Raw genomic sequence first — 25,676 nt, 5'->3', positions numbered from 1 at the left:
TTTTTCTACGAGTAGTCCTTTTCCACTCTACTATCATTCCCAAATGATGGCAACCGTCGAAAGATATTATTTGTTACCATCTTCCTTAATTCCTCGTTTACTGCCTCACACATTTATGCTCAACTGCCAGTGTATTAATATCACATTCCCCCCATATAACTCTGGCATGCCAATATAATTCAGGATCACTTTATTGATCAAGGACAACAAATTTCATCCAGTGCAAATTTATTACATTGTTTTATTTTTTTGGTAAAGTATACATAATATGTAAATAATGGTCGGCAACCCTCCTTATTTGCTTATATCTTTGCAATTCGCTCTAACAAAATGTGCACCTTAATATTTATGGCGATGGTTTGATAATTTTAATATTTTTTTGAGAGTTTTGTAACATATTAATCTTATAATATCCATGCATAGGGGCGTTGAAATAAATTCAATTGTCAAATTTGCAAACACTGCAAAGTAGCATGCATAATCAAATTACTTGATTTGGTATCTTAAGTCGTGAATCCAACCAATGATCTTAGTCGGTATTTGAGTAAGTATTTAATAGGGTTCCTTACATCCTTACCAATTCAAATGATAACAGCTCACCTAAAACATGAGAAATTGAACAATAAGTTATACGATCTGAAATTTGTATCATTGTTCATTCCTCATCTTTGTCCATTAGACAGGACTTCAGCTCTATGAGGCCTTGTTTAACTCTTGTGACTACATTTCTGACCTGACCACACCCAATAAAACAGGGTTAGGTTGAGGAGACTAGTTTATTTATTTATTTATATCAAGAAATCTTCATTTAGTTGCACAAAAATACAATTTTCCAATAAAATAATTATTATTGCAACCCAAACTTCAGATATATGAGCCGAATAATAGCGTAAGCTGGAAATCCTTATCCTGAGGATTTGAAACTGAAAAACCCTCAGAGGCTGATACAAAGGGAAAACTGTACTGCAATTTATATTGCCTGTAGCATCGTCTTTTCTGCCTGGTAAATATTTTCTTTCAGAGACCATGAACAAGTTACGTTTTTTCTTTGTGAGTTTCGAAGGACAGATTTGAGCAGGTCACCTACAAGGCAAGAGATTTCAGCGAGGTGTTTTATTTCGAATCCTCACTTCATTCGCTCTTCCAAGTATATGCCTTGAAACATTGTTTTCTTGTTAATGTTTACTTCAATATTAAATATATGCCTGAAAGTATCAGTATAGCGTCTTGCAAGTAGAAAACCTAGATTTCTAAACCTAGCTCGAAGTGAATGTTGCTAGAATCGAAATCCTCGGCTTCATCTTCAGAATAAAAAATTTATTACTTTCATCAGATTTTGGGACTCTATAAGGATTGTCTGTAAAGGCTGATAAATTTAAGATATTTCTTCCAGGAAATACTATTGATCTTGTGATTTTCGGTTTTTTAATTGGTAAGTTTTTATGGGCATTTCAATTTATAAAACGATGCTGTTGTATTTTTAAGGAGGTTTCTATGTAGTTTTTGACCGTTTTAGAACCATACTCTTGTGGGGTTTTCACTTAGGGAGAGTACTGGTTTAGTAAATATTCCCACGTACGGATCATCCCTCACATATAAATTTCGAAAGAACTCTGGAGTATGGAAGCAACCATTCCATTATTGTGTATAAAATGTATATTTAAAAACTAACTGCGTTCATTCCACTTTGCTTGACTTGATATAGTGCAATAAAGCTACATGTTTTATAATGTTTTCAAAACATGTATTTGGAGACAGCCGTTTTCAATCTGCTGTACTGTACGTGATATAAGTTTTAAATGGTCATGTTGATTCAACAAAGCTGTTTCAAGATATATGTTGAGAAAGTAAGTATCTGTTGAAACAAATCAAAATATATACCTGTGGAAATAGTTTTTAAGATATATCCTAATTGTTTTTGTGCATAAGAAGTCTGTGTTTTAAGATTATCAACACCATATTTTTTGATTGCTTTCTCATTTGCTTATTCTTTAGACTGTTCATTCAATCTTATGACGGTCAGAATTTTCACTCCCTTCTTAATGAGTGATAATGGATTTCAGGGTTAAAAACATTAATGTTGCTCATTCATTGCAAATTCTCAAGACCGGTATCCTCCTTGAGTTGGATCTTTGAAGTAGTTTTTAGGTGATTAATTGATATTTTTAGTATGTTTGACTTTTGCACTGTATGACACTACCGTCTGTGTCTGGTATAGATGCAAGGCGCTTTGGACAAATCAAGGAGCTTTGCACATTTAAGTTAGAGAGAATAAGAGGGAGGGAAAATACGAAATGTCGAATATGCAAAGTCTTGGGAGGGAGCTCAAATGCTTGGGAAAGGAAATGGAAGAGAGGGACAAACTGTTTGTTAAAATCATTTTCAAATTTGCTGGCGTTAGAATTATTCATTTGCATTTAAACTGGAATTGGAATCTTTTGGAGCAACACAAGGAGCGATGGAGGGATTTGGAAATCATTACTTGGCCATAACAATAGTTACTTTGGTTTGCCTTGTCATAGTATGAAAGCTTTTGGCAGGGCTATTTACCGAGTTTGGAGGGTCTGCTTTAGGTTTTATTCTTTGGGAGAGCTGTTTTAAAAAACTTTGAAATCTTGTGAATCTACTTTAAATTCTGAATTGACCCATTATTTGATGTGCAACAGAATAATAATCCATTGTAAGATATTTTCAGATTAGTCACTATGAGTAGCCGTTCAAGCCGAACTCTATATGTTGGCAATTTGCCAGGAGATATAAAAGAATGGGAAGTTGAAGATTTATTTTGTAAGGTTTGCATCAGAATCTCATCCATTTTTTTTTCAGATTAAGAAGCATCAACAACATTTATTGGCATGGTCTTGTTGTTTTTCTAAATTTATTGTTCATGTTTCATGAATTTTACACTGGCCTAACTCATGCTTGTTGAGCAGTATGGCCCACTTGTGGACATTGATCTGAAGGTTCCTCCTAGACCTCCTGGCTATTGTTTCATTGAGGTACATCTCTTTATGACATATATTGTGCATTATTATTCCAATATTGATTTCAATGTTTTATTTTTTTGTTCTTACTTTGTTGTTAGGGTGTTTGTTATTGGGAATCTTCATTCATGTCATAGCTAGTAATATTTTTAGTTTCTGTAGGTAACTATAGCATCTGATTGATTTCAATTTTTCATTTCAGATGTCCAATCAGATCATTTTATATTTCAAAAACTTTTGTCATCTATATAGTTCTAATATATATGAAAGAAATGCAAGAAATATACAAAATTAAATCTGGGTCAAGTAAACACTCTGCATGGCAAATGATAACTGACAGTAAATCAACTTTCCTTGTAATAAATAAAGTATTTGTAAAGAGTAGAGAAGGTGATTATGATGCAAGGGATTTGCTGAATAAAATACCTAAGTACTGTTAAAATATAGGGCTGACCAAGCTCAGGGAACTTAAAGCAAGTCATTCAGCTTTAAAAGACTCTCCTGATCCTTGATTCTCATGATCAGATAGTTAATGTCAATAGTTTGATTCAAATTCTGGCATGGGCAGCAAAAATCTAAATTGTTATCAATTGTAAAGGGCAAACATCTGTTTAAATTTTTAGGTAAAAAATGAAAAAAGTTTCTTCTGGGCATTTTTTTGGTCTCTTGGGCCTTGGATGCATCCGGATGCTCTTTTGGTACTCATAGGAAGTGTATCCGCACTCTGTAGATGGTCTGTGGGTGCACTGATGCGCATCCACAGGATGCTGATGCATTTCCTGTGTGCACGAATGGAGCAGCTGCCTCCGCTTCTGCACCAGATCGCATTCACATTCACATCCGAGAGGTTTAAACAAATTTAAACAAATATATTATATTGCGATATATCTGAAGAAGTTCTTTACCTGCATGATGTCTTGGAAATAACCCAAAAACATATTGGGCTCAATTTATCTGAGAGGTAATATTTTTAATATTTTATCAGATAATGTTGCCAAAACTTGAACAAGAGGAACTAGCATCCCTCATACATGTCATGTAGATGAACAAAGGAAATAAAATGTGGTGCCAAATAAGACACACTCCGTTAGCCATAAGAAAGACGAAAGACACTAGAAGACAAAAGAATGAAAAGAGATCGAGTAATTTAGAGAAGTGCCTGAGAGAAGTAAACGCCAACTAAATTCAAGTTATGCATGGTCAAAAGTTCAATGAAGAGTTTTTTAGCCTGAGCAAGACACGGTTTATAACAAAGGCAAATTTAGAAGGAAAATACATTAGGAAAAAAAAATATTACGTGGCTCCTTTGTATGTACTAGCAAGAATTTAATATTTTTCTTTTTTAAAAATTAGCGCATGGTAAACTTTTTAACATGATTGGCAACTTTGGCATGACACACCCTATGGCTCCATGTGAACACTTTTGACCTGGAGCTATGAACTGGTTAGGCCATAATTTGGGGACCTCATCCCCATACTTCACTTGTTCAAACCTACAAGCTCAACAGCCCAGTGAATGCACAAGTCCCACAAGCACGGTGGCCCAGCAAGAGTTTGAACCTTGATGGCCACTTAACCAACATAACCCACCATACTACATGTCCGAAGACAAGAATTCCATTAAATTAATCAGGCAGTGATTAATTAGGAAATGTTGCACTCTTGCAAGGGCAGTAAGTTTTATGAAGAGGTGTGGCCCTCTCCCAATAATAAATCATAAAGGAGAGACCATTTTAAGGATTCAAACAATTCACAATCAATTCAGATCATCATATTCAGCTATATTTATAACCAGAAATATATTGAAGAATTAATATAAAATATCATCTCACAGTAATACATCAAATCAGCATTCATTCTATCATGTCTCACCAGTACATCAAGTCATCAATCACTAAATCATCGCTCACAAATCCATCAGAGGAAGTCATTCAATCACTCACCAAAAAATAAAAATTGAATCAATCAAACAGGTTGGCAATCAATCAATTAATTGGTACGAGTCATAGTAATTCAAATAACAATCATTCAAGCACCACTCATCAATCCTTCAAGAAATGTCAATAAAGAGAAACCAAACAATCGGCAATATTCTAGCAAATGCATCAAGATACTGGTTTCACTTTGTGGAATTGTTTTCCAAATAGAAAGGATGGCCAGTCTTTCAAGTTCATAAGAGATGAGAGCATGGCCCACCACTCATGCTCTTATCAGGTGGAACAAGAGTTGGAATGGACGACCAGCCCTCCATGCTCTTGGCCTTGATCAAGGGGGATGGCAAGCCTCCAACGTAGACTGCGAGGTGGAAAGGCAGTCCACCTTTAATGCTCTGGCAAATCGAGGTCAAACAACCTTGATACTGCTATTTGCAAGCATTTCTGAGGAATTTTCAAGTTTATCAATTGAGTATTGTGCTGTAATTTATTGATCGTCTACAAGACAGTTTGCAAGAGAATTCTTGCAGAAATTCAAGCTGAGTACCTTCTGAATTATTCATAAAATTATAAGTTGAATATTTTAATAAAATTCTTTTATAGCTGAGTAACTTCCGAATTATTCATAAAATTATAAGTTGAATACTTTTAATAAAATTTCGTCATTTTCTGATAATTATAATTATAATTTATAATTATATTTTGATTCTCATGTTAAGCTGGAAATTCATTTTTAGGGCAAAAATCAAAGAATATCCCAAAAAGGGACATTATAAAGTTTTAGCAAATAATCTAAATTTTGAAATGCTGAAATAGATGCAAAATGCTTTAAAAAATGTCATTGCTAGAAAATTCCAATAAATGGTGTAGAATATCAAAATGAATACAAAATGCACCAAAATTTGCCATTACCAGAAAATTTCTGGTAGATTATACAGAATCCTGAAATGGGTAAAAAATGCTCTTTAAAATTTCCATCTCAGGGAGACTGATATTTTTAAGAGTAAGTCAGAAGATACTATAAAGTACATGAAGCATTTTTGAATTGTTCAAAATTCATAGTAGCAAAAATAGGGAATAAATTGTGATTAATTGGAAATCGGTGACTTGGCCGATTTTTTACCCAAAAATTCAGAGAAAATTGGTAAACAAAGTCTGATTTATTTGGGGAAAAATCACATTTAATTTGCATGAAATCGCATTATAATTGCAAATAATCGGGTTACAGAAATGGTGTTACTGTCTACTCTGCCCAAATTGTGCCTTAAAAGGTCCATTTTTGCTATTTATTGGTACCACAGAACCTTTGAATTCCAAGTCTGTGGTTGCAGTTGTCGTTTGCAGTCGCCTCAGTGTTTGCCTTCAGCGTGGAAGCCATGTTAGTTTGTTTGCCTTCAGTGTTTTCCAGGAGTAGGTGCTGTGAGCAGGTTTTCCTCTAGCTGTATTAGTCTGATAATCAAGAGACTTTCAAATTGTTGTTGTATTGCATCAGCCATTTGCCAATGAGCTACTTCTGTATATCAAATTATTCCCAAAAACCACCTTGAGTGGCTGGCAGCTAGCTGAGATCCATGCCATGTTGCTTCCTTTCTATCTGTTCCCATGTATAAATATACAACTTAAAAATATGCTGCGTAGTGGGGAATGGCAGGACATGTTTATGTAGTTTTTTGGTCGAGGAACAGTAGCTCTCTCTCTATCATCCAGCACTGTACAGAAACTGTGTTATTAAGTTTTAACTATTAAAATGCCTTTCACTATATGTTTTAGTTTATTTTAATTTTAGTGTTTGTTTTTTGTGTCTGAAAACTTATAATGTTGAGCTTCTCAAATAGTTTTTACAGTGGTACCCTTGTATAAATTGGTCACATGGATTATGTGCTTCAATGAAAACTTAATAGCATGGCATCTTACAAGCACATTCTGGTTCGCTTACTCAACCGCATTATTAATAACTCAGTGGAAACAGACTTGGAGGATCAATTTCTTCTCACATTAGCTGGCTAGGTAAATGAAAAGATCATCATATCCAATAGGAAGTTTGAAGGCACAGTTGTAGATGTTGGAGGGTATAAGCTAATAGGCGCACTTTTGATCACCTCCTTTTTATTATCTATGTAATCATCGATATTTATAGAAATGATGAAAATCTATTCTCTACAACTTACTAGTTGAACTCTATATTTTATTTGCTCTCAGTGTGCCTATGATGTGGAAATGGCATCTTAATTTAAAAAACCAATAACTCTTTACCGTTTTTCTTCTAGTTTTTACTTTTTTTTTGTTGTAAATCAGATTTAAAATTTTTTTCCTACTCCTCTGGTTTGCTGTTTTTTTCCCAAAACGATTTATATGCTTCTATGGTTCAAATGATTCTTCCAGCAGAAGAATTTTTTTCGGACTTTGTATTATTGCCTTGATATGTATGAGGCCTTGTACATGAAAAGAGATGAACATGTCATATTCCAGAGGTTGTGTTAGATTTCAAGGAATTTCCAAGCTGGTACTATGTGGGCATGATGGAGAAATGCAGGCATAAGATGTGAAGAGGATTTGAATTTTTTAGGCATCCAATACTGAGGTATTGTTTTTTCCTTTAATTTTTTAATTTGTTTTCCATGTTAAAATAAAGGAAAGATTTATCACCTGACTGGTAGAAAAGTATTGGATAATTCTAAAAAAGCTGATTATGTACAGAGGCGCCTGTATGGCAATGCCTCTGCAACTAAAATGATAGTGCTCATGCCTCAAACTACTTTTTATCCCCAAAATTATTAGATTACTAATCAGTGCTTTGCAAGCAAATAAACTATACTTTTGATCATAGTCACAACAAATACTCTCTTTTGATCGAAAGGCAACATCTGATTGGCTGAAGACTAATCCGATACAAGACCTGTGTGATTAAATAGAGCACTTGGAAGAAATACCAAGAAGCTTCTTTAATATCAACTATTTTGATCAGCATTAGGAAAATAGTAGCATATATAGTTTTACTGGAGATTAGCATTTGCAAGTAGTGATGTGTGACATTAACATGCTTAGTGTAAGCATGAAAAATTGGATTCTCAGTCCTCTTAGTGGCACTTTGACTAGCGATGAAGAAAGTAGAAGCAATTTATGAACATTGAAGATCATCAACTATATGCCTTACATCAACTATCTCACAAGAAGCATCCGATGCTGCAAAATCTTCTAACTCTGCAGAAGAGTTTGCCATCCCATTTTTAACAGGGTAGGAAGTAATAGCTGAGTCCATGTGCACTTTGTAACTTGAAACTTTGTAACTTTTTTTTATTTTTTATTTTTTTTATTTGTTACTCTTTGAATGCGCCGAGTAAACTTTTTAACGTGACCGGTAGCGCTGGCGCGACACGCCCACCGGTACCACGGGGATAGGGGAGACTAGAACCTGTGACCAACCCCTTGCAACAAGGAAGATTTAGCCAACCGAGCTAGGGCCCCCACCCTAAAAAACTTTGTAACTTGAAATGTATTCTTTGTAATCAATATAATGATCAAAATTTTTATCCGAATATTTATCAAGTTGGTGATGTTAGTTCTGACAACATTGAAGGCCATATTTTTTTGTTGGTTGAAGGTAACAAAGTATGTGCTTGGCTGAATGCCAGGGACTTTTTTCGAGGCTCTGACATAAGATACAAAGCAAATGTCAGGCTGATTAGTCAACAAGTATATTCAACTACCAAATAACTGTCTATAAATGGTGCCATTAACAGAAATGCCAACATCATCTTTTGACAACTTCAAGTTGCTTTTCATGGGGCTTATTTAACATCTGTATGCTAAACTTGTTTGTTATGACAGATATAATTAGACTAGGGAATGGAGATAGTGTGAGCACATTGAGCCACTTTCAATTCCTGAATAGCACATAAGATTGTCAAGATTGGTGATTTGAAGCTCTTTCTGTAATTCCTTCTTCACAGAACAATTCACTTTGTCATGACTATCAACAGTGAGATGAGCATTCACATAGGAAACTAGGGTACCAATAAGAATGCCTTGAACTTGTATATAGAAAGCATTGTTTGAATCATTTGTGTTGTAGTCCAATTTTATAATGTAACTATTGATCATTGGATACCAAGCTCTAGGTACATGCTTGCTGCACAGGCTTTTACTATGTTACATACCTTGGACTTGTATTAACAAGCTCAAATTTCCAAGCCTTGAGGTTGAGTCATGTATAAATACTACAAGGAGTTCTCATTCAAGAATGTACTTTCTAACAACCAGAAGAAGGAGCTTCCAACCATTTCAAGGATCAAAATCAAGAAGTGGTCTAATTGTACGCTATTGGCAGTACGGAAAAGAACTTTTCTTGTAGTCATTCCCTTCTTTCTGTGCAATTTAATTTGCAAAAAGATGCATTGTATTTATAAAGATATCTATGAATTTCATACTTAATTAGTGTTCTTTACTCCAAGGGGACAATCTGCAAGAACCTAAATATCATTTTTCAAGATTGCATTGTACTCCTATTGTTTGGTGTGTTTCTAGACATTCCATGAATGCTTTTGCAAAAAGAGTCGGGTTCTCCAAAAGGTGTTCAACAATGGCTTAATACACCGGACAGATTTTACTATTTCATTAGGTTTTGAGTTTGCAAGGGTACTTCTAGGCCACTTATGATATAGATAATAAATCCATTTGATTGAAATTTAGCACACAAAAATACTTATGAAGAAGGTGCTGCAAGTTGATTTCAAAATTCAAAGAATGTGCATTATCTTCTGCAGGTGCTGAATGGATTTATGGGCTTGGAGGATATTTTAAGTGATCATCCCCTAAAGAAGAAATTGTATTCTCTCCTCGTGACTTATAAGCGAGAGGAATGAATAGATGGAGATGAAATATACCCTGCAACCACAATTGGAGAAATGTTTTGTTTCTTTTCTTACACTACCTCTTCATCTGATGGTATATTCAGTCTAATCTATCACATACAGTATTCATCTCTGGTGCCAGTGGTTCCATACTCAATAAATATCACATCTCTACTTACATGTCATGCCTTTGACATGAGACCGCTACCTTTACCAACAAGATTACAGCCTCAATGACGATTAAGTTGAGATGATGAAATAAAAATAAATATTTAAAGTTCCGATTAAGATGACGGGATATTATCATTGGCCACCATTAAAACATGTTAAGAACAACTCTTAGTTATGAATGAGTATGACTCTTGAGCTGTGATTCCCTTTCATCAGAAGGTATACAAAATTCTACAATTCTACCATTATAAATAAAATTGTTCCTTTATGACCCATTAATACAGCAGTATTCCCTTCTTAGACAGAAATAGACATCCAATTGAACTGAGAGTTGATGGATGATGGCTGCTTAAAGATTGTCAACTTATACAGTCAGTTTCTTATTCTGACATGGATCCCAATTTTTGGTCCTTTGAGGAGAGTGCCCAATTCTCATTATTATTTGTATTTATCTAGGTTAATGCAAATTAGGCCTTCAAGTATCCTTGACTGTTCGTTAAAATTATCCTCCTCCTGTGGGGCTGTCAGAATCTAACAGAAACTGTTTTTGTGATGGTTTACTGTTACTTATACAAAATGTTTAACGAATTTCTCACCACTGATCCCTGCACAGGTCATGCAAAAAACCTATTTAATTTATTATGTTTTCGGATCAAAATTATATAGGTGGGCAGAAATGTTGTAAGCATTTTTACTAGTTCTTAATCTATATCAGCAGTCTCTTTTCTTGCTAGTTGGATGCTAATGAATAAATTTTCTAAATTTCTTATCCTGCCTTGCACAGATGTATATCTGAGCTCAATTTAAAATTTTAATGATCCCAAACTTCAATACTTCTGTAAAGCTTGGTGTAAGGATGCTGATGTATATTATGATTATTTTTTAAATGCAGTTTGAAGATGCAAGGGATGCAGAAGATGCTATTCGCGGTCGTGATGGTTATAATTTTGATGGTCATCGCATAAGGGTAAGAAATTTTGTTTTTAATGTGAACCTTGATATCAATATTTTGTTTCCTTTAGAAATCTCTGGTATATTATGCCATTTTTCTTTTGTTGCATGACAGGTTGAACTTGCCCATGGAGGTCGACGGGTGGCTTCCTCTGTACGATCCAGTAGCTACAGTAATGGTGGTGGTGGTGGTGGTGGTGGTGGACGTGGTGGACGAGGAGGTGGAGTTTCCAGACGTACCGATTACCGAGGTTTACATTTAAGAGAGAACTTTTCTGGGTGTATTCTTTCATGCTGTAGGAATTTGGAGTTTGTTTTGATGAGATATACTATCTTATTTTTCTGTATTGTTTCTCCAGTTCTTGTCTCTGGGTTACCTTCATCAGCATCTTGGCAGGACCTCAAGGTGAGATATGTTCTAGTTTTTTTATTATGAAAGTATTATAGGCTAATAAATGGCTATATGTAGTTTACCAAGGTTTATCATATCATGTAAATTTTTTTCAGGACCACATGCGACAAGCTGGTGATGTTTGCTATGCCGAAGTATTCCGTGACAGCAATGGTAATTTTTTTTTTCCCTCTAAGAAATTCTCAAAGGATTGTAGTATTTTGGAATTATATTTGAGCACCTGCACAGATTTTGAGATTTGAAGGAGTAGTTTCTTATAGTTTTCATTGTTGCGGTGAATAGGCTATACTTTGGTAGCTTTAAGCAGTATATGAGCTATCTTCTCTTCCAGAGTTGTATATATTCTTGAAAAAATTTATTTGCTACAATCATTTCTGTTTCATGCATTTTTTCTTCTCTTGGATTGATTTCCACTTTCAATTCTGTATAGACCTTTATTTCTGTATTTGACTTCTTATAGGAAAAGTTGCATGGATATGGATATGGATACAAATAGGGTTATGGTATTGGAAATGGATACATCCTTTTTTTAGACCCCCACAAAACCCCTAGTATGGCTATGGTTGGATACAACATTCATAAAAAAACAAATACACATATATTTAACACAATTTCTAAGTTATTAGAGGATATATATTTTTTTATTACTTCAAAAACAATATAGACATACAATTGCTACATACATTATTATAAGTTCAAAAAAATATTTACAATTTTTATAATATTTTAGAGTTGCTCTGGAAGATAACCCCCAAAAATGGCTAGCTGGAAGGGAAAAAGATTTCATTTGTCTTCCCCATTCGGTGTAGGTTTTTGTTTATGCCAAGAAAAGTTGAATCATTGAAGTTTGTTTTACATTAAGAAAGATTTATGTCAAAATTTTTAAAATCATATCACATAGTATTTGACACAGTCAAAAAATTAAGGATTTTTGGGCACTCTTTGTGGTAGGGAATTCAACGTGTATCCATGACATATTGTTTCAGTATCCAATACAGATACACATACAAAAATGGGCATATGCATGCCCAAGAAGGGGTAGAGAAGTTTCCTGCCTATCTCCCTATAAGCTATAAACATTGTAATTATCTGGGGCTGATTTTCATGATCTTAAAGTTAAGTCAGGAAGGTGGAAAATATGAGAGGGGCATTGAGAAAGAACCAGGGTATCGGAATACTGATAGTGAATGAGAATAAGAGAGTACGCTGAACTTTTAAATTTTAAAGAGATTTGTTCATCTAAAAATGTAAGCTTAGCATTATTCACTTTTTGATACCCAGCCTTGTGCAACACAGGAATGTGTTTTTTTCATATTTGACGCGTGGGCCCCATTTTTCTTGAGCAGGACTCTCTCTACTTACTGTGCTTTCTGTGAGTCATATGATTAATTGTTGCTGGGACTTGCACACAGTCTTGTGTAGGTAGCCTTTATACCAAGACCATACCCATGCTTGGTTTTAAATTTGGTTCTTTGCAAAACAAGCTCACCAATTTACCGCTGTATTGAACAGGATTCTCTTCCTTCTACCAGGCATACCGTGGGCTACACCATAGTTACTGAGATTTCCACCCCGTCTTGTAGGGAGGATTCATACCAGAGCATTCTCTGCTGGGATTTAAACATTGGTTGTCTGTGCCACAATTAAAGATGTTAAGTTTCCACAATCCACGACAATGATCATTGAAAGCTTTTTGGGTGCAACTTTGTTTATTGATAGTGATTGCTTGAACTTGTCACTATATTATGACCTGGTGGAATCTCTAGAATTTGGACATTATTATTTGTGCAACTGCGCTGCTCTAACTTGCTGTTAGATAACAATCTTTATGAAGTTTGCAGAATGGGGATCTTAACAAGAAAGAAGAGAGAAAATAGTAAGTTCTCTGGAGGAAAAAGCAGGAAATCTTACACATGTTTTAATTCTTTCTTGTTATTTGCAATTCAAGCAATTGTGGAAGCAAGACAACTGGAAACATAAATCACATGTCAAAACAACTTCCTCAAGTGCATTACTATTTTAGGGGCTTCAACTCGTTGGTTATTTGGTAGAAGATATGTACTTAATTAAGTTCTGATTTATGCTACACACAAATGATGATTTCAATAATATTTAAGTTCTTTAATTCTTATCCTTTAGGCTGTTCGACAGTTGCCAGGAAACCCCACTATAGGAAATTAGACGACGTACCAGTGCCCGTACCCACAATTTCTAGTGATTACATTTACATATAGAATAGCTGTTTCCTTATTAATTTACTTGTACCCTAATTGGATTGGCTTCCCCATCCCTGTAGTGGTGCTTCTGTCTTTGTGTCCTAATAACTAGGGTTGATCCAAATACCTTATGTCTGATGAGTCAATTTAAAGGAACATTTTTGACAGATAAGTGTGTTAGTTGAGGAGTAAATATTGACTCCACTAATTTCTGGCTTCGACATGAGTTGCCCATTTACAAAACCTGGAAGTTTCATTGAACATTTAATAATTTTATCTTATTTATTCTGCTGATTCAGAATTCTAGGCAAATCATGGCTACTGTTGTTGTCTTCTAGAATTTAGATTTACACGCCACTACAATTTTCATCTATATTTTATTTGTTATTGTCATAGATGATAAATTGAGTTTAGGCTATTTCTGAGACATTTTTATTTAATGTTTTGTTCAATTCCTGATTAGGGATGGTGGTTATTTGGTTGTAGTCTTGACATTGGCTTTAACTGTATAGGTACATGTGGAACTGTGGACTACACCAACCTAGATGACATGAAATATGCTGTAAGCTGATTTTATTCTAGCATTTTGTTTGTTTCCTTGGATCCGATTGCCTAACTTTTTCAATTCTCCAGACCTCGCACATGTAATAATTACACGTTTTACTGAGATATGGGCGGGGAGACATGCGTTATCTAATATTCAAAGTTAATGTTTTATTTTTTAAATTTTTATTGAATGCAGGTCAGAAAACTTGACGATTCTGAATTCAAGAATGCATTTTCTCGGTCTTATATCCAGGCATGTACATTTATTTTTCTATGTATATGTACAGGGAGCTCTTTAATCTTTGTGTCTTTGGACTATTTAAATAGCTTAAAAGACAAGTTATGCTGGAACTAAATTTTGGACAGGTAAGAGAATATGGAAGTAAAAAGAGCATATCTAGGAGTCGCAGCCGCAGCCGCAGCCGCAGCCGCAGCCGCAGCCGCAGCCGCAGCCGCAGCCGCAGTAATAGCCGCAGCCTAAGTCATAGCCGCAGCATTGGCAGGAGTAACAGGTATGTGTGTTGTTAATATACACATGGGATGCATTCAAATGTTTGTTTCATCCCTTGGCTATAAAAAGTTTGGAAATTATTTCTCAGGAAAGCTGCAAGGCGGTCGCCATCTCGTTCAAGATCAAGATCACCAGCACGATCAAGGACACGTTCCCCATCCATTTCAAGGTAATGTTCATAATACCTTGACTAACTTGTGTATTTGTTGTCTTTTGAAAATAGTTGTCACCTTGTACTCATGACAGGAATGAACAAAGTGAGACATGGATACTTTCTTTTATCTCTCTAGGCCATGCATTACTGTATACATTCCTGTATCCTTCTAGGTTGTGCGTTATCACTGGAACACTTATTATTGTTCCATCTCGCTATTTCAAGTTCAGAAGTTTTGTTGCAGGAAAGTTGCAAGGCGGTCACCATCTCGGTCAATATCAAGATCTCCATCACGATCAAGGCCACGCTCACCTTCCATATCTAGGTGTTACTTTCTTTGTCCTATTTAGAATACAGAGGCTGTAGTTGTCTTTCTTTTTTATGTCTTGTGTGTTGGGCCTTCTTTTTGAAATAAGAGTGGAAAAAAATTGTGAGACATAAGGCTGCATATACATTTCAGTCATGTTACTGCTGCTCATAACTTCTTTTGGATGATTGAGTGTGGATCAATCTTGTCTTCTTGAATCAGATTATAGTAGCAAAACTCTTCTGGGAGTAATATGACAAATCAAAAGATAGGGTTTTAGAAATTTTCAGGATTAAATTGGAAAAAAATGGTTAAAAAATTGGTTAGGGTTTGGGGCAAGACTGAAAAAAGTTCTCAGTGAAATTAAACAACCAAGGACATCTAATTTTGGGTTACAATTTTATTGGGTTTTACTTTTAGTTGTTATTAGATTGCTTAAAACCTTGTTTATTGATATTATTAAATTAATTGCAATTTTTTAGGGCAGTTATCACATTTTTGATATTCTCTCAGAACCTTAGGCTGTTCATTAGTTCCAGACATAAATTCTTTTGGAACAATTAGTACTGCTTTAGTTTTTATTTTAAAAATTGAATATGTTTTTGCAGGAAAGTTGCAAGACGGTCATCATCTCAGTCAAGATCAAGATCTCCATCACGAGCAAGACTGCATTCACCTTCCATATCTGGGTAATAGTCTTTTATTTCTGTTTAGGGAACAGAGCATATACTGTACTTCTCTTTGTAATTATATAGCATTACCGTCCTTTCTAAAACAATGGACAATTTGCAAATGAAACACATAGCAGGAGTTTGACATGCAAATCTTCACATACATTCTTTTAGCACATGCTTGACCCTTATTTAGATTGTCTTTTCATCCCAGAGTAGGAAAATTTTAAAAGTTCTACAACTGCTATGTATAGAAGTAGAGGGAGTGCTAGGGTTCTTATGATAATCACTGTCCATCTTACAGTCCTTGTAATTGGACCAATGGTTGAGCTATTTGTGGCTAGCTTTATAATGGGTTATTCTGCATTCTAGTAGATGCTTAGAGGTTATTCATTTTTGGAGTAGGACATTGTCAAAAAATTAAAGTTTTACAATACAACTGATACGTATAGAAGTAGAGGGAGTGCTAGAGTCTTAATAATAATCTGTGTCCATCTCACAATACTTGCAGTTGGACCAGTGTTTTAGCTTCCTGTGGCCAGCTTTATCATGTATTATTCTGCCTTCTAGTAGATGCTTATGGGATATTCTTTTTTGAAGTGGGTAAATGTAGTAAAATTTAAGTTTTACAATACAACTGCTATGTATAGAAGAAGAGGGAGTGCTAGAGTCCTGTTGATGGGAGTTTTGTAACACTACAACTTACAAAATTAATCACTCAATGTGTTGAAGTGAAACATCAAATACTAAACCTTCTCTTAAATAAGGTCACTTCTAATGGTAAGCATGCGAAGTAAGATCATGGAATGACTTCAAGGTTCCTTCAATGGTGGATACTTGCTCAGTGAAATGATGTGATTTGTTGATAATCACTAAGGGGACTTACATTGTTCAATCCATTGCTTGCACTTCTAAAGACTCAGCTTCACAATGTGCAATGAAATTATATTTAAGTGCTTTAAATCATCAGCTAACCACACAAGGCACACTTACAATCAACAAGAGGCTAGTGGTCCGTTTTTTTTTCGAGTCAAGCAATTAAACATCCACAATTACTTTCATTCAACTAAACTACTTCAAATGAAAAAAAACTACTCCGAGTGAAAGATTGAGAAAACTATGCAACACTTCAAAGCTACATTAAGTAATTCATTACAAAGAACCAAGAATGAATTATCAATCACTGTGATAGCATAAAAGCAATAATTTGATCAAGTCTCTTCCTTAGCTTGCCTAATCTAACTCTACTACTAGCTCTCTAGCTACTAACTCACTCTTCTAATTTTTACAAATGAGAAGGCCTTGGCCATTTATAGATGTTCAATTACAATGAAGGGCCAAGATTGATCCAAGATCGAGGGCCAAGATTCACCTTACAAACCCTAATTAGGGTTGCCATACTGTCAACCAATTACATGAAGGTAGCATCTAGGGACCAATATGAAAGTTACATTGCTTTTGAAAACCAATGAGAAAATCGTACACTTGTCACACTTGGTTGAAACATGTGTAACTGGAAAATTCTGATTGGTAGAAGACAACTAGGTGCCTCATTATCCTAATCATGTAGACTTGATCAATCCTTTGATGTAGAGAAAATATCTCTTGATAATATGATACTCAACATTATCAAGCCTATAACTTTGATGGCATATTCCCAATTAGCTTCATCTTCTCGAATCTTCTTCATCTTCTAGAAATTTTCTTATTGCTATGACTTGAACTTGGTTGTACTTGCAACTTGGAACTTGAGCTTTGTCTTCCAAATTGCCTTGGGTAACTTGATTCGAGTCCTTCTCATCTGAAATCTTTGGGCTGGAAGTTTGCCCTATCCACTTGCTTGAAGTGTTGAGCTTGACCTTGCATCATCTCTTCGCGTTCCTAGGTAACCCTTCTTCAAAATTCACCTTGCAAACAAAGGAGGAAAATGCATTAAGTTCATGAAGTAATGAAAGAAAGAAATCTTAGAATTTCATGAATTAAAATCATATTAACATTAAACATTAAATTCTCCCAAGTTCAAGATCAAGTTTCTGTATCCTTTTGCAATCCAAAATAATCTTGATCCGACAACTTAACATGAATTAACTCAAAATATGGGATATTAAGTAATCTTATAATGGATGTCACACTCTGATTTTACTCTTACCACCCTTTGAAAGAATTCTGCCCCATAAATGCCCCAAAACAGATGCTCACAAGACACTTTGTTGTTTCTTCAAGAATTTGCTGCCAATTCGGGGAATAATCTGCTACCTTAGTGAGACAATTGCAGCCTTGAGTAGAGATAATCATAAAACTGCACTTGGTTTGATGTTAAAATGAACTCCTCCTCCCCTTTATATAGGTGATTTGCACTTGAAAAAGGCACATCACCCATGCAGGCTGACTTTGCCTTTCCAAACCAATAAAAACATTTTGTTCAATTCATTTTTTTAAACACAAGGCTGCCCAGTATCAGAAGGAAAATGATGAATTTTAAATGTTGGAGCCCCTTCCAATGAAATTGCTATGGATAGCTTTTGGCCAAGCCTTTTATAGAGGGGCGGAATTAGTGCATGGGAGAGGAATTTAGGACTAGAATCTTCTACTCCAAGAGGAAAAAATTCATTTTCAAAATTTTCTTATTCCCACTTTTTCACCTTCAAAAAACCCTTTAAATCCTACTGATTCGCTCTCGCAAGTTCAGATTTCAACTATCATTTGTGGGAAAGTCATGAATATGTTACAATCTGCCATGCCAAATGTGGAATTCTAACATGCTGGAGGAATCGAGATTCCTTTAAGGGTGGTGAATACGCCACTCTGAAAGGAAAATCCTCATCTACCTTTATTAATAACTTCATTTCATTCATCACCATGTGATTTGAAAGGGAAGTGGCTTGGGTTTTAGGCCTCTAAAAACAGAAATTAGCATGCTTGGAGGACTTTGAATTTCTCATCTCTCCTCAATCTTCATTTTCCTAAAACTTAGTCCAATTCAGTCCTTTGTCTTCCTTCCCTAAATCAGATCACTGTTGGATTGCATATCGGGCCTTGACCTTGTCTTTTCTAATTCCATGTAAACATGGGGTTCTTAGTTTTTAGAGGGATAAGTATGCCTCAAGGCAAGGCGGAATCCACCTGTCTTGGAGGAATTTTCCTCTTACATCTGATTTCAATATTTCATCTCAAAATTCCCCCCCAGAGCTCCCTCCATCGACCATTTTTTTCTCACTACAATGTCAGCTGGGTTGGTTTTGTTTAAGTTCACTCAATCTAGGCTTGGGCGGAATCTTGATGGTGAGAGGAATTTTCCTCAAGGCATGGCAGAATCCGCTGACCTTGAATGGTTTTTCCTCCTCCATCCTCATGTTCCATTTCATAACAACTCAACTGCCTTACCTTTTCATTCCTAAGGTCATATTGTTGTACAATTGTGTTCCGCTCAAGGGTCTCTATCTTGCTTCTCCATTCCATACAAGGGCAGAATTTAGAGTCATGACAGGAATACAAATTCTTCAAAGGCTGGCTGATTCCCCCATGCCTCGAGAAATTTTCCTCTTGGGCAACTCAACCTCAAAAATCAATATTTTTGTAATTTCTTTACTTTTATCTCACCAAATGCACCTGGAATTTTCTGTTGCAATGGGCGGAATTTCGGGGGTCAGAAGAATTTTTCTTTGGAGCAAGTGGAATCTGACATGCTCAGAGGAATTTTCCTCTCAACAACTTGCTTTCTATACTTAGAAATTTCTCAACTTGGAGGGCGGAGGATTCATATAAATATACCATTTAAGTATAAATTCCTTTTTTATACCTTAATTTATAGAAATACTGTCAGGATGTTTGTGATAGTTTTTAGTTTCATAGGAGTTATAATAAAGAATCTAGATTTTGAGAGTTGTGAAAACCTCACACCAAGTCCTTATGATAATCACCGCCCATCTTACAGTAGGCACAGATGGACCAGTGCTTTAGCTTCTTGTGGCCGGCTTTATCATGTGTGTTATTCTGCCTTCTTCTAGTAGATGCTTACCATATATGTATTTTTGGAGCATTCAATTTGATACGTGTTAACAAATGTTGCATACATATCAAGGTGCAGCACCCAAAATGGCTACCATCTTTTGCTTGTTAACATCTCCATTCAGATGAAAATAACAATTGTTTGGCACCTGTTGTTAGAATTCTTACTGATAATGTTCAAGCCAGTAATTACTAATATCACCATGCTGGGTTAAGAAGAGCAGGCTTGTCTCTTGTTTATGATTCCTTGAATCTATTGGGATTTGTTTGTTTGAGATCTATTCATTCTAGAGTCTAATCAGAATGTGAAATCTATTCAGAGCACACATTGATTGTGCTTGATCACGAATACTATGTCTTGAGTAGGTTTCATTCCTCAACAACATGCAATAAAATACCTTTTTTAGTAAAATCTTATAATTTTTTATTCACTTAAAGACCCAGACACTTGATATGGCTAAAATAAAGGTCGTATATGAATCACATGGATTCATTGGTGCTTTTTAAACATTAGAGCCTGTATGTTATTGGAAAGTTATGTAACGATAATATATTAATATGTTGTTTCTTGGTGAATAGTGTTAAAAAAGTTTGTGTGAAAAAATGAAATGTAATTGTCAGGATAGTAGGCTGTATTTATGGTGAAAACATTGTCATGATGACATCAGTCAAGTTGGAATTCCATGTAAATTCTATGAAATTACAATAAATAATGGAAGTTACAAAGTCATGTCAGAATCTGGCAGGCACATTCATCTTAGCTGTCAGAGGAAACTATACCCGTTGTTCAAGGGAGGTAAAAACTTACAAGCATCTTAAGTGTTAAAGTTGTTAACATACTTCCTATTTGTCAGAACAAGTTTCACAATTGAAGATCAAAAGAAGTTTACAAATCAATAAGGAGAATTAATGGATATTTTTTTCAAAGTTATTTTCAAAAGAAGCAGAAGACATATGAATGATTACCTTAACCACATGAAAAAAACCAGCTTGGAACTAGAAGAGCAACTCCAAAGATTCTTATATGGTTTTGTTTTCACTGCAGGTTTAGAGATACGAAGACACCAAGTTTTGAACTGTTGAAGAGTATTGAAACAAGAAATGTGAATAAAAGCATGGAGGATGTAAGAGCACAGGCATTTGAAAACAAAGTTGATGGAGCCTGTCAACCTATAGCATAGAGGCGAATCCATGTCTTAAAGTAGTTCTGCAGATTTAGTGGTGTCTTAAACCTTATAGATGCAAATGTATGACCACTTAGGTATCTAATCTGTTTAGAGTTGGATAAGTGTGCACAATTGAGAATCTGACAAAATGGGATCATGCTTTTATGATAATCCACGGCCCAGTTTTGATGCAGGAGAATTTGGAGTATAAGAATGATCTTGCAACAACAAAAAATGTTTTCTTTTGATATTTGTTCTGTAGATAGTTTCTACTATTCCTAGATGCTTTGCAGGCACATCCGTCGAGTTTGGCGCATTGCAAGTTACCACATCTATGCTTGGTTCAAAGCTTCATGTCTGTAATAAGCTAATAGCAGACATGGCAAACCTTAAATGTGCTACATGGGAACTAATTCTGAAGATTGTGGATTTCAGTTTGAAACATGAGCTGTATCAAGCATCCAGAATGTTCCATCCAATTTTCATAGATTCTGATCGTTGTATGTTTCTCATCTTGAGTAGCTAAATTGGATTGATATCAGATTGTTCATTGTATGTACGATGATAACTTTTTGGACTAGGTGTTACATATTTGAAACTTGTCATTATGATACCTACTTCATTATGGTTCTCAATAGGGGTCATCTATGGAACCACATCATATTTCGAAACTTCTAGCTCAAGGTGCATAGAAAGTGGTGGTTGTGCGCATTGCCTATGAACCTACAGGCTACAGAAGGTGATGTGCCAAATTACAATGTTAATCAGTGATCAAATCTATTGACTTTGGGGTCAGTGATCTTTATCACATTTTGTTATGCTGGTTTAGTATTTTCTGCTCAACACAGATCATTTCTTCTCCTCGTATATAAAGATAAGTCTTATATCATTTGAGGACAGTAGCCGAGACAGTCATCTAGTCAGCAACTAGTTCATTGTTTAATCAATAAAAACTTATTCTCTGTGTATCTTGGTTTATTTCATTGTGTCAAGTTGTCTCATTTTTGAGGAAGCTTTGATAGTCCTTAATTGGACCCCCAACCACCTTCATAGCATTGGTATCAAAGTAGTGCTGAAAGGTGGTCAATGAAGGCCAAATTTCAAGTAGTGAGTGTTGAAAATAAGGCTCCTGTTGAGTTGATTGTAAGAAAATTGACAAAATAGAGGCAATTTGCCACAGCTTATAAAATGGCTTTTGAAAGGATGGATGGAGGCCAAGGTCAACGCCATGTTGCAGAAAATAATTGAGGAACTATTCAACATGACGATGAATATTCATATCTGAGTGGATATTGTAGGAGGAGATAGAAAGGGTATTCTTAATCCTATTATTGATGAAAATGATGTTGAACCATATAATGGGCTTGTTAGAGGTACCGTGATGTATGAACAAGACAAAGATGAAAGAATGTTTGAAGATTATTTCCAATATTGGTATGAAAACTATAGTTGATTAGAGTTGATTTGCGTAATTAATTTGGTACTTTGAATCTTGAAAAGTTGATTGATTAGATTATTGTTTGAATAATATTTTGTTGACATAACTGATGCAAATTGTATTGTAGAGATGTTATACTACATGTTTGATGGTCATTAGATCAGTTATTGTGTTGTCATTGATGCCAACTTGAAGGTTGGCTATTAACTGTTTACCGGGGAGTATTGTTCTATACTTTGCAGGATACAAATCAAGTGCGCGGTTGATTTGTGTGTTGAGTTAGAGTGTGTGGTTGATATGGGAGACTCAGAGTTGTCTCTAGATGTTGTATGTGTAATTTCAGGTACTGCACACAGGTATGGAGAAAGTTATGGTTGATTGAAGACAGGTCTGCAGTGTAATCCCCTTAATCGGGTTACTTTTTAACTTGAGTAAGAAATCCTCCAACGTGGTTACTCCTAACAGTGTAGAGCTCCTAACAAGGCTAGAGGCAAATCCCTTAACTGGGTGTCTCCTAACAGGGCTAGAATCAAATCCCTTAATTAGTTGACTCCTAACAGGACTAAGCTTTTAACTGGGCGCATCTCAGAAGAGTACAAAATAATTGTGGGTACTAATTCTCAGCGTAGTTTTTCCCTCTGACCAAGTGTTTCCACGTGAAAAATCTTAGTGTTATTGTGTTGTGTGGATGCTTCTCATGCTGCCTAAGGATAGTTTCATAAGTTTGCATGCATGTGATGAATGCTTTAATGGTCAAGATCTGTTTTGGATGAACTTTATTTGATTAGTGGTTGAAATTTTTGAATCTGATAGATTGCTGATTCACACCCCCCTTTCAAGTAATCTTGAACCTTAAGATATAAATATTTGAGTGAGAATCACTAATTTGAAAGATAGAAGTTTGAAGGAAATTCAGCTGAAAATTAATGGAAAAGGTAGGAAGAATGTTGAGAAGTGTGATAGGGTAGTAAATAAGTTGAAGTCTAGATCTATTCATTCATGTCATCCATTGGATTTGTTGAAAAAGTTGCAAAAGCTTCAGAATGTAATGACCCTCTTTGGGTCATGACTCATTCCATATTTTTGCCCTAAAATTGCAATTCCAACTTAATATGAGATTTGTAATATATTTATTCACCTAATTAATGAGTAAATTGATCAATCTGCTAAACTACTTCAACTTTACCAAAGTATTGCCCCTTACATTGCCTAGATATTGGTATTGTGAAGGGAATGATCGATGAAATTATATTATAATATGCAGCTTTGGTGCAAGAGCACCTAGTCAAAGCCGCTTGTTTTGATTTTAGTTTGATTTTGGCATGTAATGACTCTAGCCAAGTCAGGAGTGAGTTTGGACCTCTCCAGGTCATGTTGAGTAAATTCCCAGGTGGAGCTGACTAGGTTCAATCTATTCTAGGAGGTTTTGGTTGTTTGTTTAGTGTTGCTTGTGTTAGGGGTTATGGGTCTAGGACCATAAAAGCATGAGGAAGATATGGTTTTTAACATATCTTGTCCTCCATGATGTTTTTATATTCCATTTCATGGATTGGAAATCTTACATATCATTTGGAGCAAGAAAGGAGAAAGATGTCAAATATTGACAAAGTTGTCAAATAGGGCAGAGTGGTCAAAAACCTATGGATTGATGCTCTAAAGGCTAGATCATGCCTAGACATCATTAATAGACCATGTTAGACCAACTTGGAAGGCTCCAAGTGATAGATGTTCAAAAATTGCAAAAATGCAAAAGTTGTCAGCAACTTTGAAAAGTTGCTTGACAACATTTGAGCAAGAATTGCACATTTCGTAGTTTTGAGGTTAATAGTTGCAATAACTCTCTTAAACCTCTTGGTAAACTTATAAAAACCACAAAATGACCCATTCCAAGGGTTGGAGATTGTAAGAAGGAAATTTTGTTATTGAAGACCACGAATTCTGTCCCAGTTTTGACAACTCTTACATGTTTTGGATTGCATGATCACATTAATGGATTGAAGTTGGAATTTTTGCTTTGGATTAGTGTAGTTCATGTTTGTACAGTGCTTTTTGTTTCAAATTACTAGGTTGTAGTAGTTCATTTTGCTAGCTTTTGAAAATCTTTTGCAATCAGACTCTGTGCTGTTCCATTCTTGACAAATTTTGCAAAAATGGCTCCCTCATGAGTTCCTACTGTGGATTCATCACGGCCTTGAGCGAAATGGGAATGGAGCCGGTGTACATATTGTATATAAGTGCTTGGGCTCTGAAAGGATGTGTAGCTATTTTTAATGTGATGCCCTAGGCAAGTCACAGTTACTTGGTTAGGCAATCACAACGTTTGCAAGAAGGTTTGGGAGGTTTGAATGTGATAGATACTTTAAACCAACATTTGCAGAAGGAGGAGAGGTGAGTGAGGTTACTATATGCCAAAGGAGAAGGTTTCATACCAAGTTTTGACAAGCCTTTGAGTAGACCTTAGCCGATGTTGACAGTTCAACTGAGAAACCCTTAAAAATCAGCACAAAAGTTGCTTTCAAGTGTATGGATGGCTTTTAGACCTGAGGCCCACAAAATCCTTTAGGTTTTCCAAAAGGGTATTCGAATCCATGATTTGTTTGTCACCTTGTTTAGAGAAATTTAGAGTTAAGGTCCAAAAACCCAAGTAGGAGGGCTAATTCTATTAGGCCTTTTTTTGGTAGTTTTGGAGTAGATGCAAAGAACTTGAGGAAAATTTGTGGGATTTTTATCCAGGAGCCTTAGTAAGGTCTAAATGCATCATGCAAGAACCCCTCACTTCGTGTAATTGAGAAAATGATTAGGAAGGATTAAGAAATGAAGTTGGCAAGTTAGCTTGTAAAGGCAATTGGTGAAGGAAGAAGCAACAATCATTGGTGTAACTAGGTAGTGAGTAGTTAGAAGATAGGATAGAGATCCTCTAGAGATTAGGGTATTAAAAGGAACCCTAATAGGCTAAAAGAAAGCCTTGGCAAGTCCTTGAGCAAATAAGGACTAAGCAAGCAATTTACCTTGCATTACATCAAGCCTATGATTCTATGAATAATTCCAAAGGTAGAACTTATTTTGATTTTCTGCAATAATTCTCCATTAGATTCTCTTGTTGAAGATCAATAATGCTCAGATCAATAAATTATAGCATATTCTTTGCAGACAATCATATTGTGAATTCCTTGGAAATGCTTGCAAATGATAGTTATTAAGGCTGGTCATCCTTGTACTTGGTGAGAGTATGGAAGGTGGGGTGCCCTTTCAACTCTTAGTCCATGGAGAGGCTTGTCGTCCTCCTTGATCAAGCCTAAGAAGAGCATAGAAGGCTGGCCATCCTTACAACTTTTGTTCAAGTTGACAAGAGCATAA

At 35.5% G+C, this 25,676-nt stretch overlaps 1 protein-coding gene across 17 annotated transcripts in view; it reads left to right on the top strand.

The window, feature by feature from the left end:
• The first annotated feature begins 900 nt into the window (after positions 1–900).
• Positions 901–25,676, top strand: part of LOC149534678 (serine/arginine-rich-splicing factor SR34-like) — a 38,429-nt gene continuing 13,653 nt past the window's right edge. For 3 of the 17 annotated variants that reach the window (XM_089806676.1, XM_089806672.1, XM_089806664.1), the window contains exons 1-13: positions 901–1,003; positions 2,696–2,792; positions 2,934–2,999; positions 10,832–10,906; positions 11,006–11,141; positions 11,250–11,296; positions 11,398–11,455; positions 14,031–14,080; positions 14,261–14,317; positions 14,431–14,576; positions 14,664–14,744; positions 14,974–15,054; positions 15,645–15,725. In XM_089806676.1, coding sequence (XP_089662802.1) covers positions 2,706–2,792; positions 2,934–2,999; positions 10,832–10,906; positions 11,006–11,141; positions 11,250–11,296; positions 11,398–11,455; positions 14,031–14,080; positions 14,261–14,317; positions 14,431–14,576; positions 14,664–14,744; positions 14,974–15,054; positions 15,645–15,725 — 965 coding nt within the window. In that variant the 5' untranslated portion in view covers positions 901–1,003; positions 2,696–2,705. Of the gene's footprint in view, positions 1,148–2,218; positions 2,793–2,933; positions 3,000–10,831; positions 10,907–11,005; positions 11,142–11,249; positions 11,297–11,397; positions 11,456–14,030; positions 14,081–14,260; positions 14,318–14,430; positions 14,577–14,663; positions 14,749–14,973; positions 15,055–15,644; positions 15,726–25,676 lie in introns of those variants that run through there. The other 14 variants (XM_089806677.1, XM_089806673.1, XM_089806665.1 and 11 more) reach the window with 10 other exon arrangements.

The sequence above is a fragment of the Cupressus sempervirens genome, chromosome 10 (assembly GCF_028749045.1).
Source record: "Cupressus sempervirens isolate cs-2001-9-10 chromosome 10, ASM2874904v1, whole genome shotgun sequence".
Taxonomy (NCBI): domain Eukaryota; kingdom Viridiplantae; phylum Streptophyta; class Pinopsida; order Cupressales; family Cupressaceae; genus Cupressus; species Cupressus sempervirens.
This window is presented reverse-complemented; position numbering and strand designations above follow the sequence as displayed.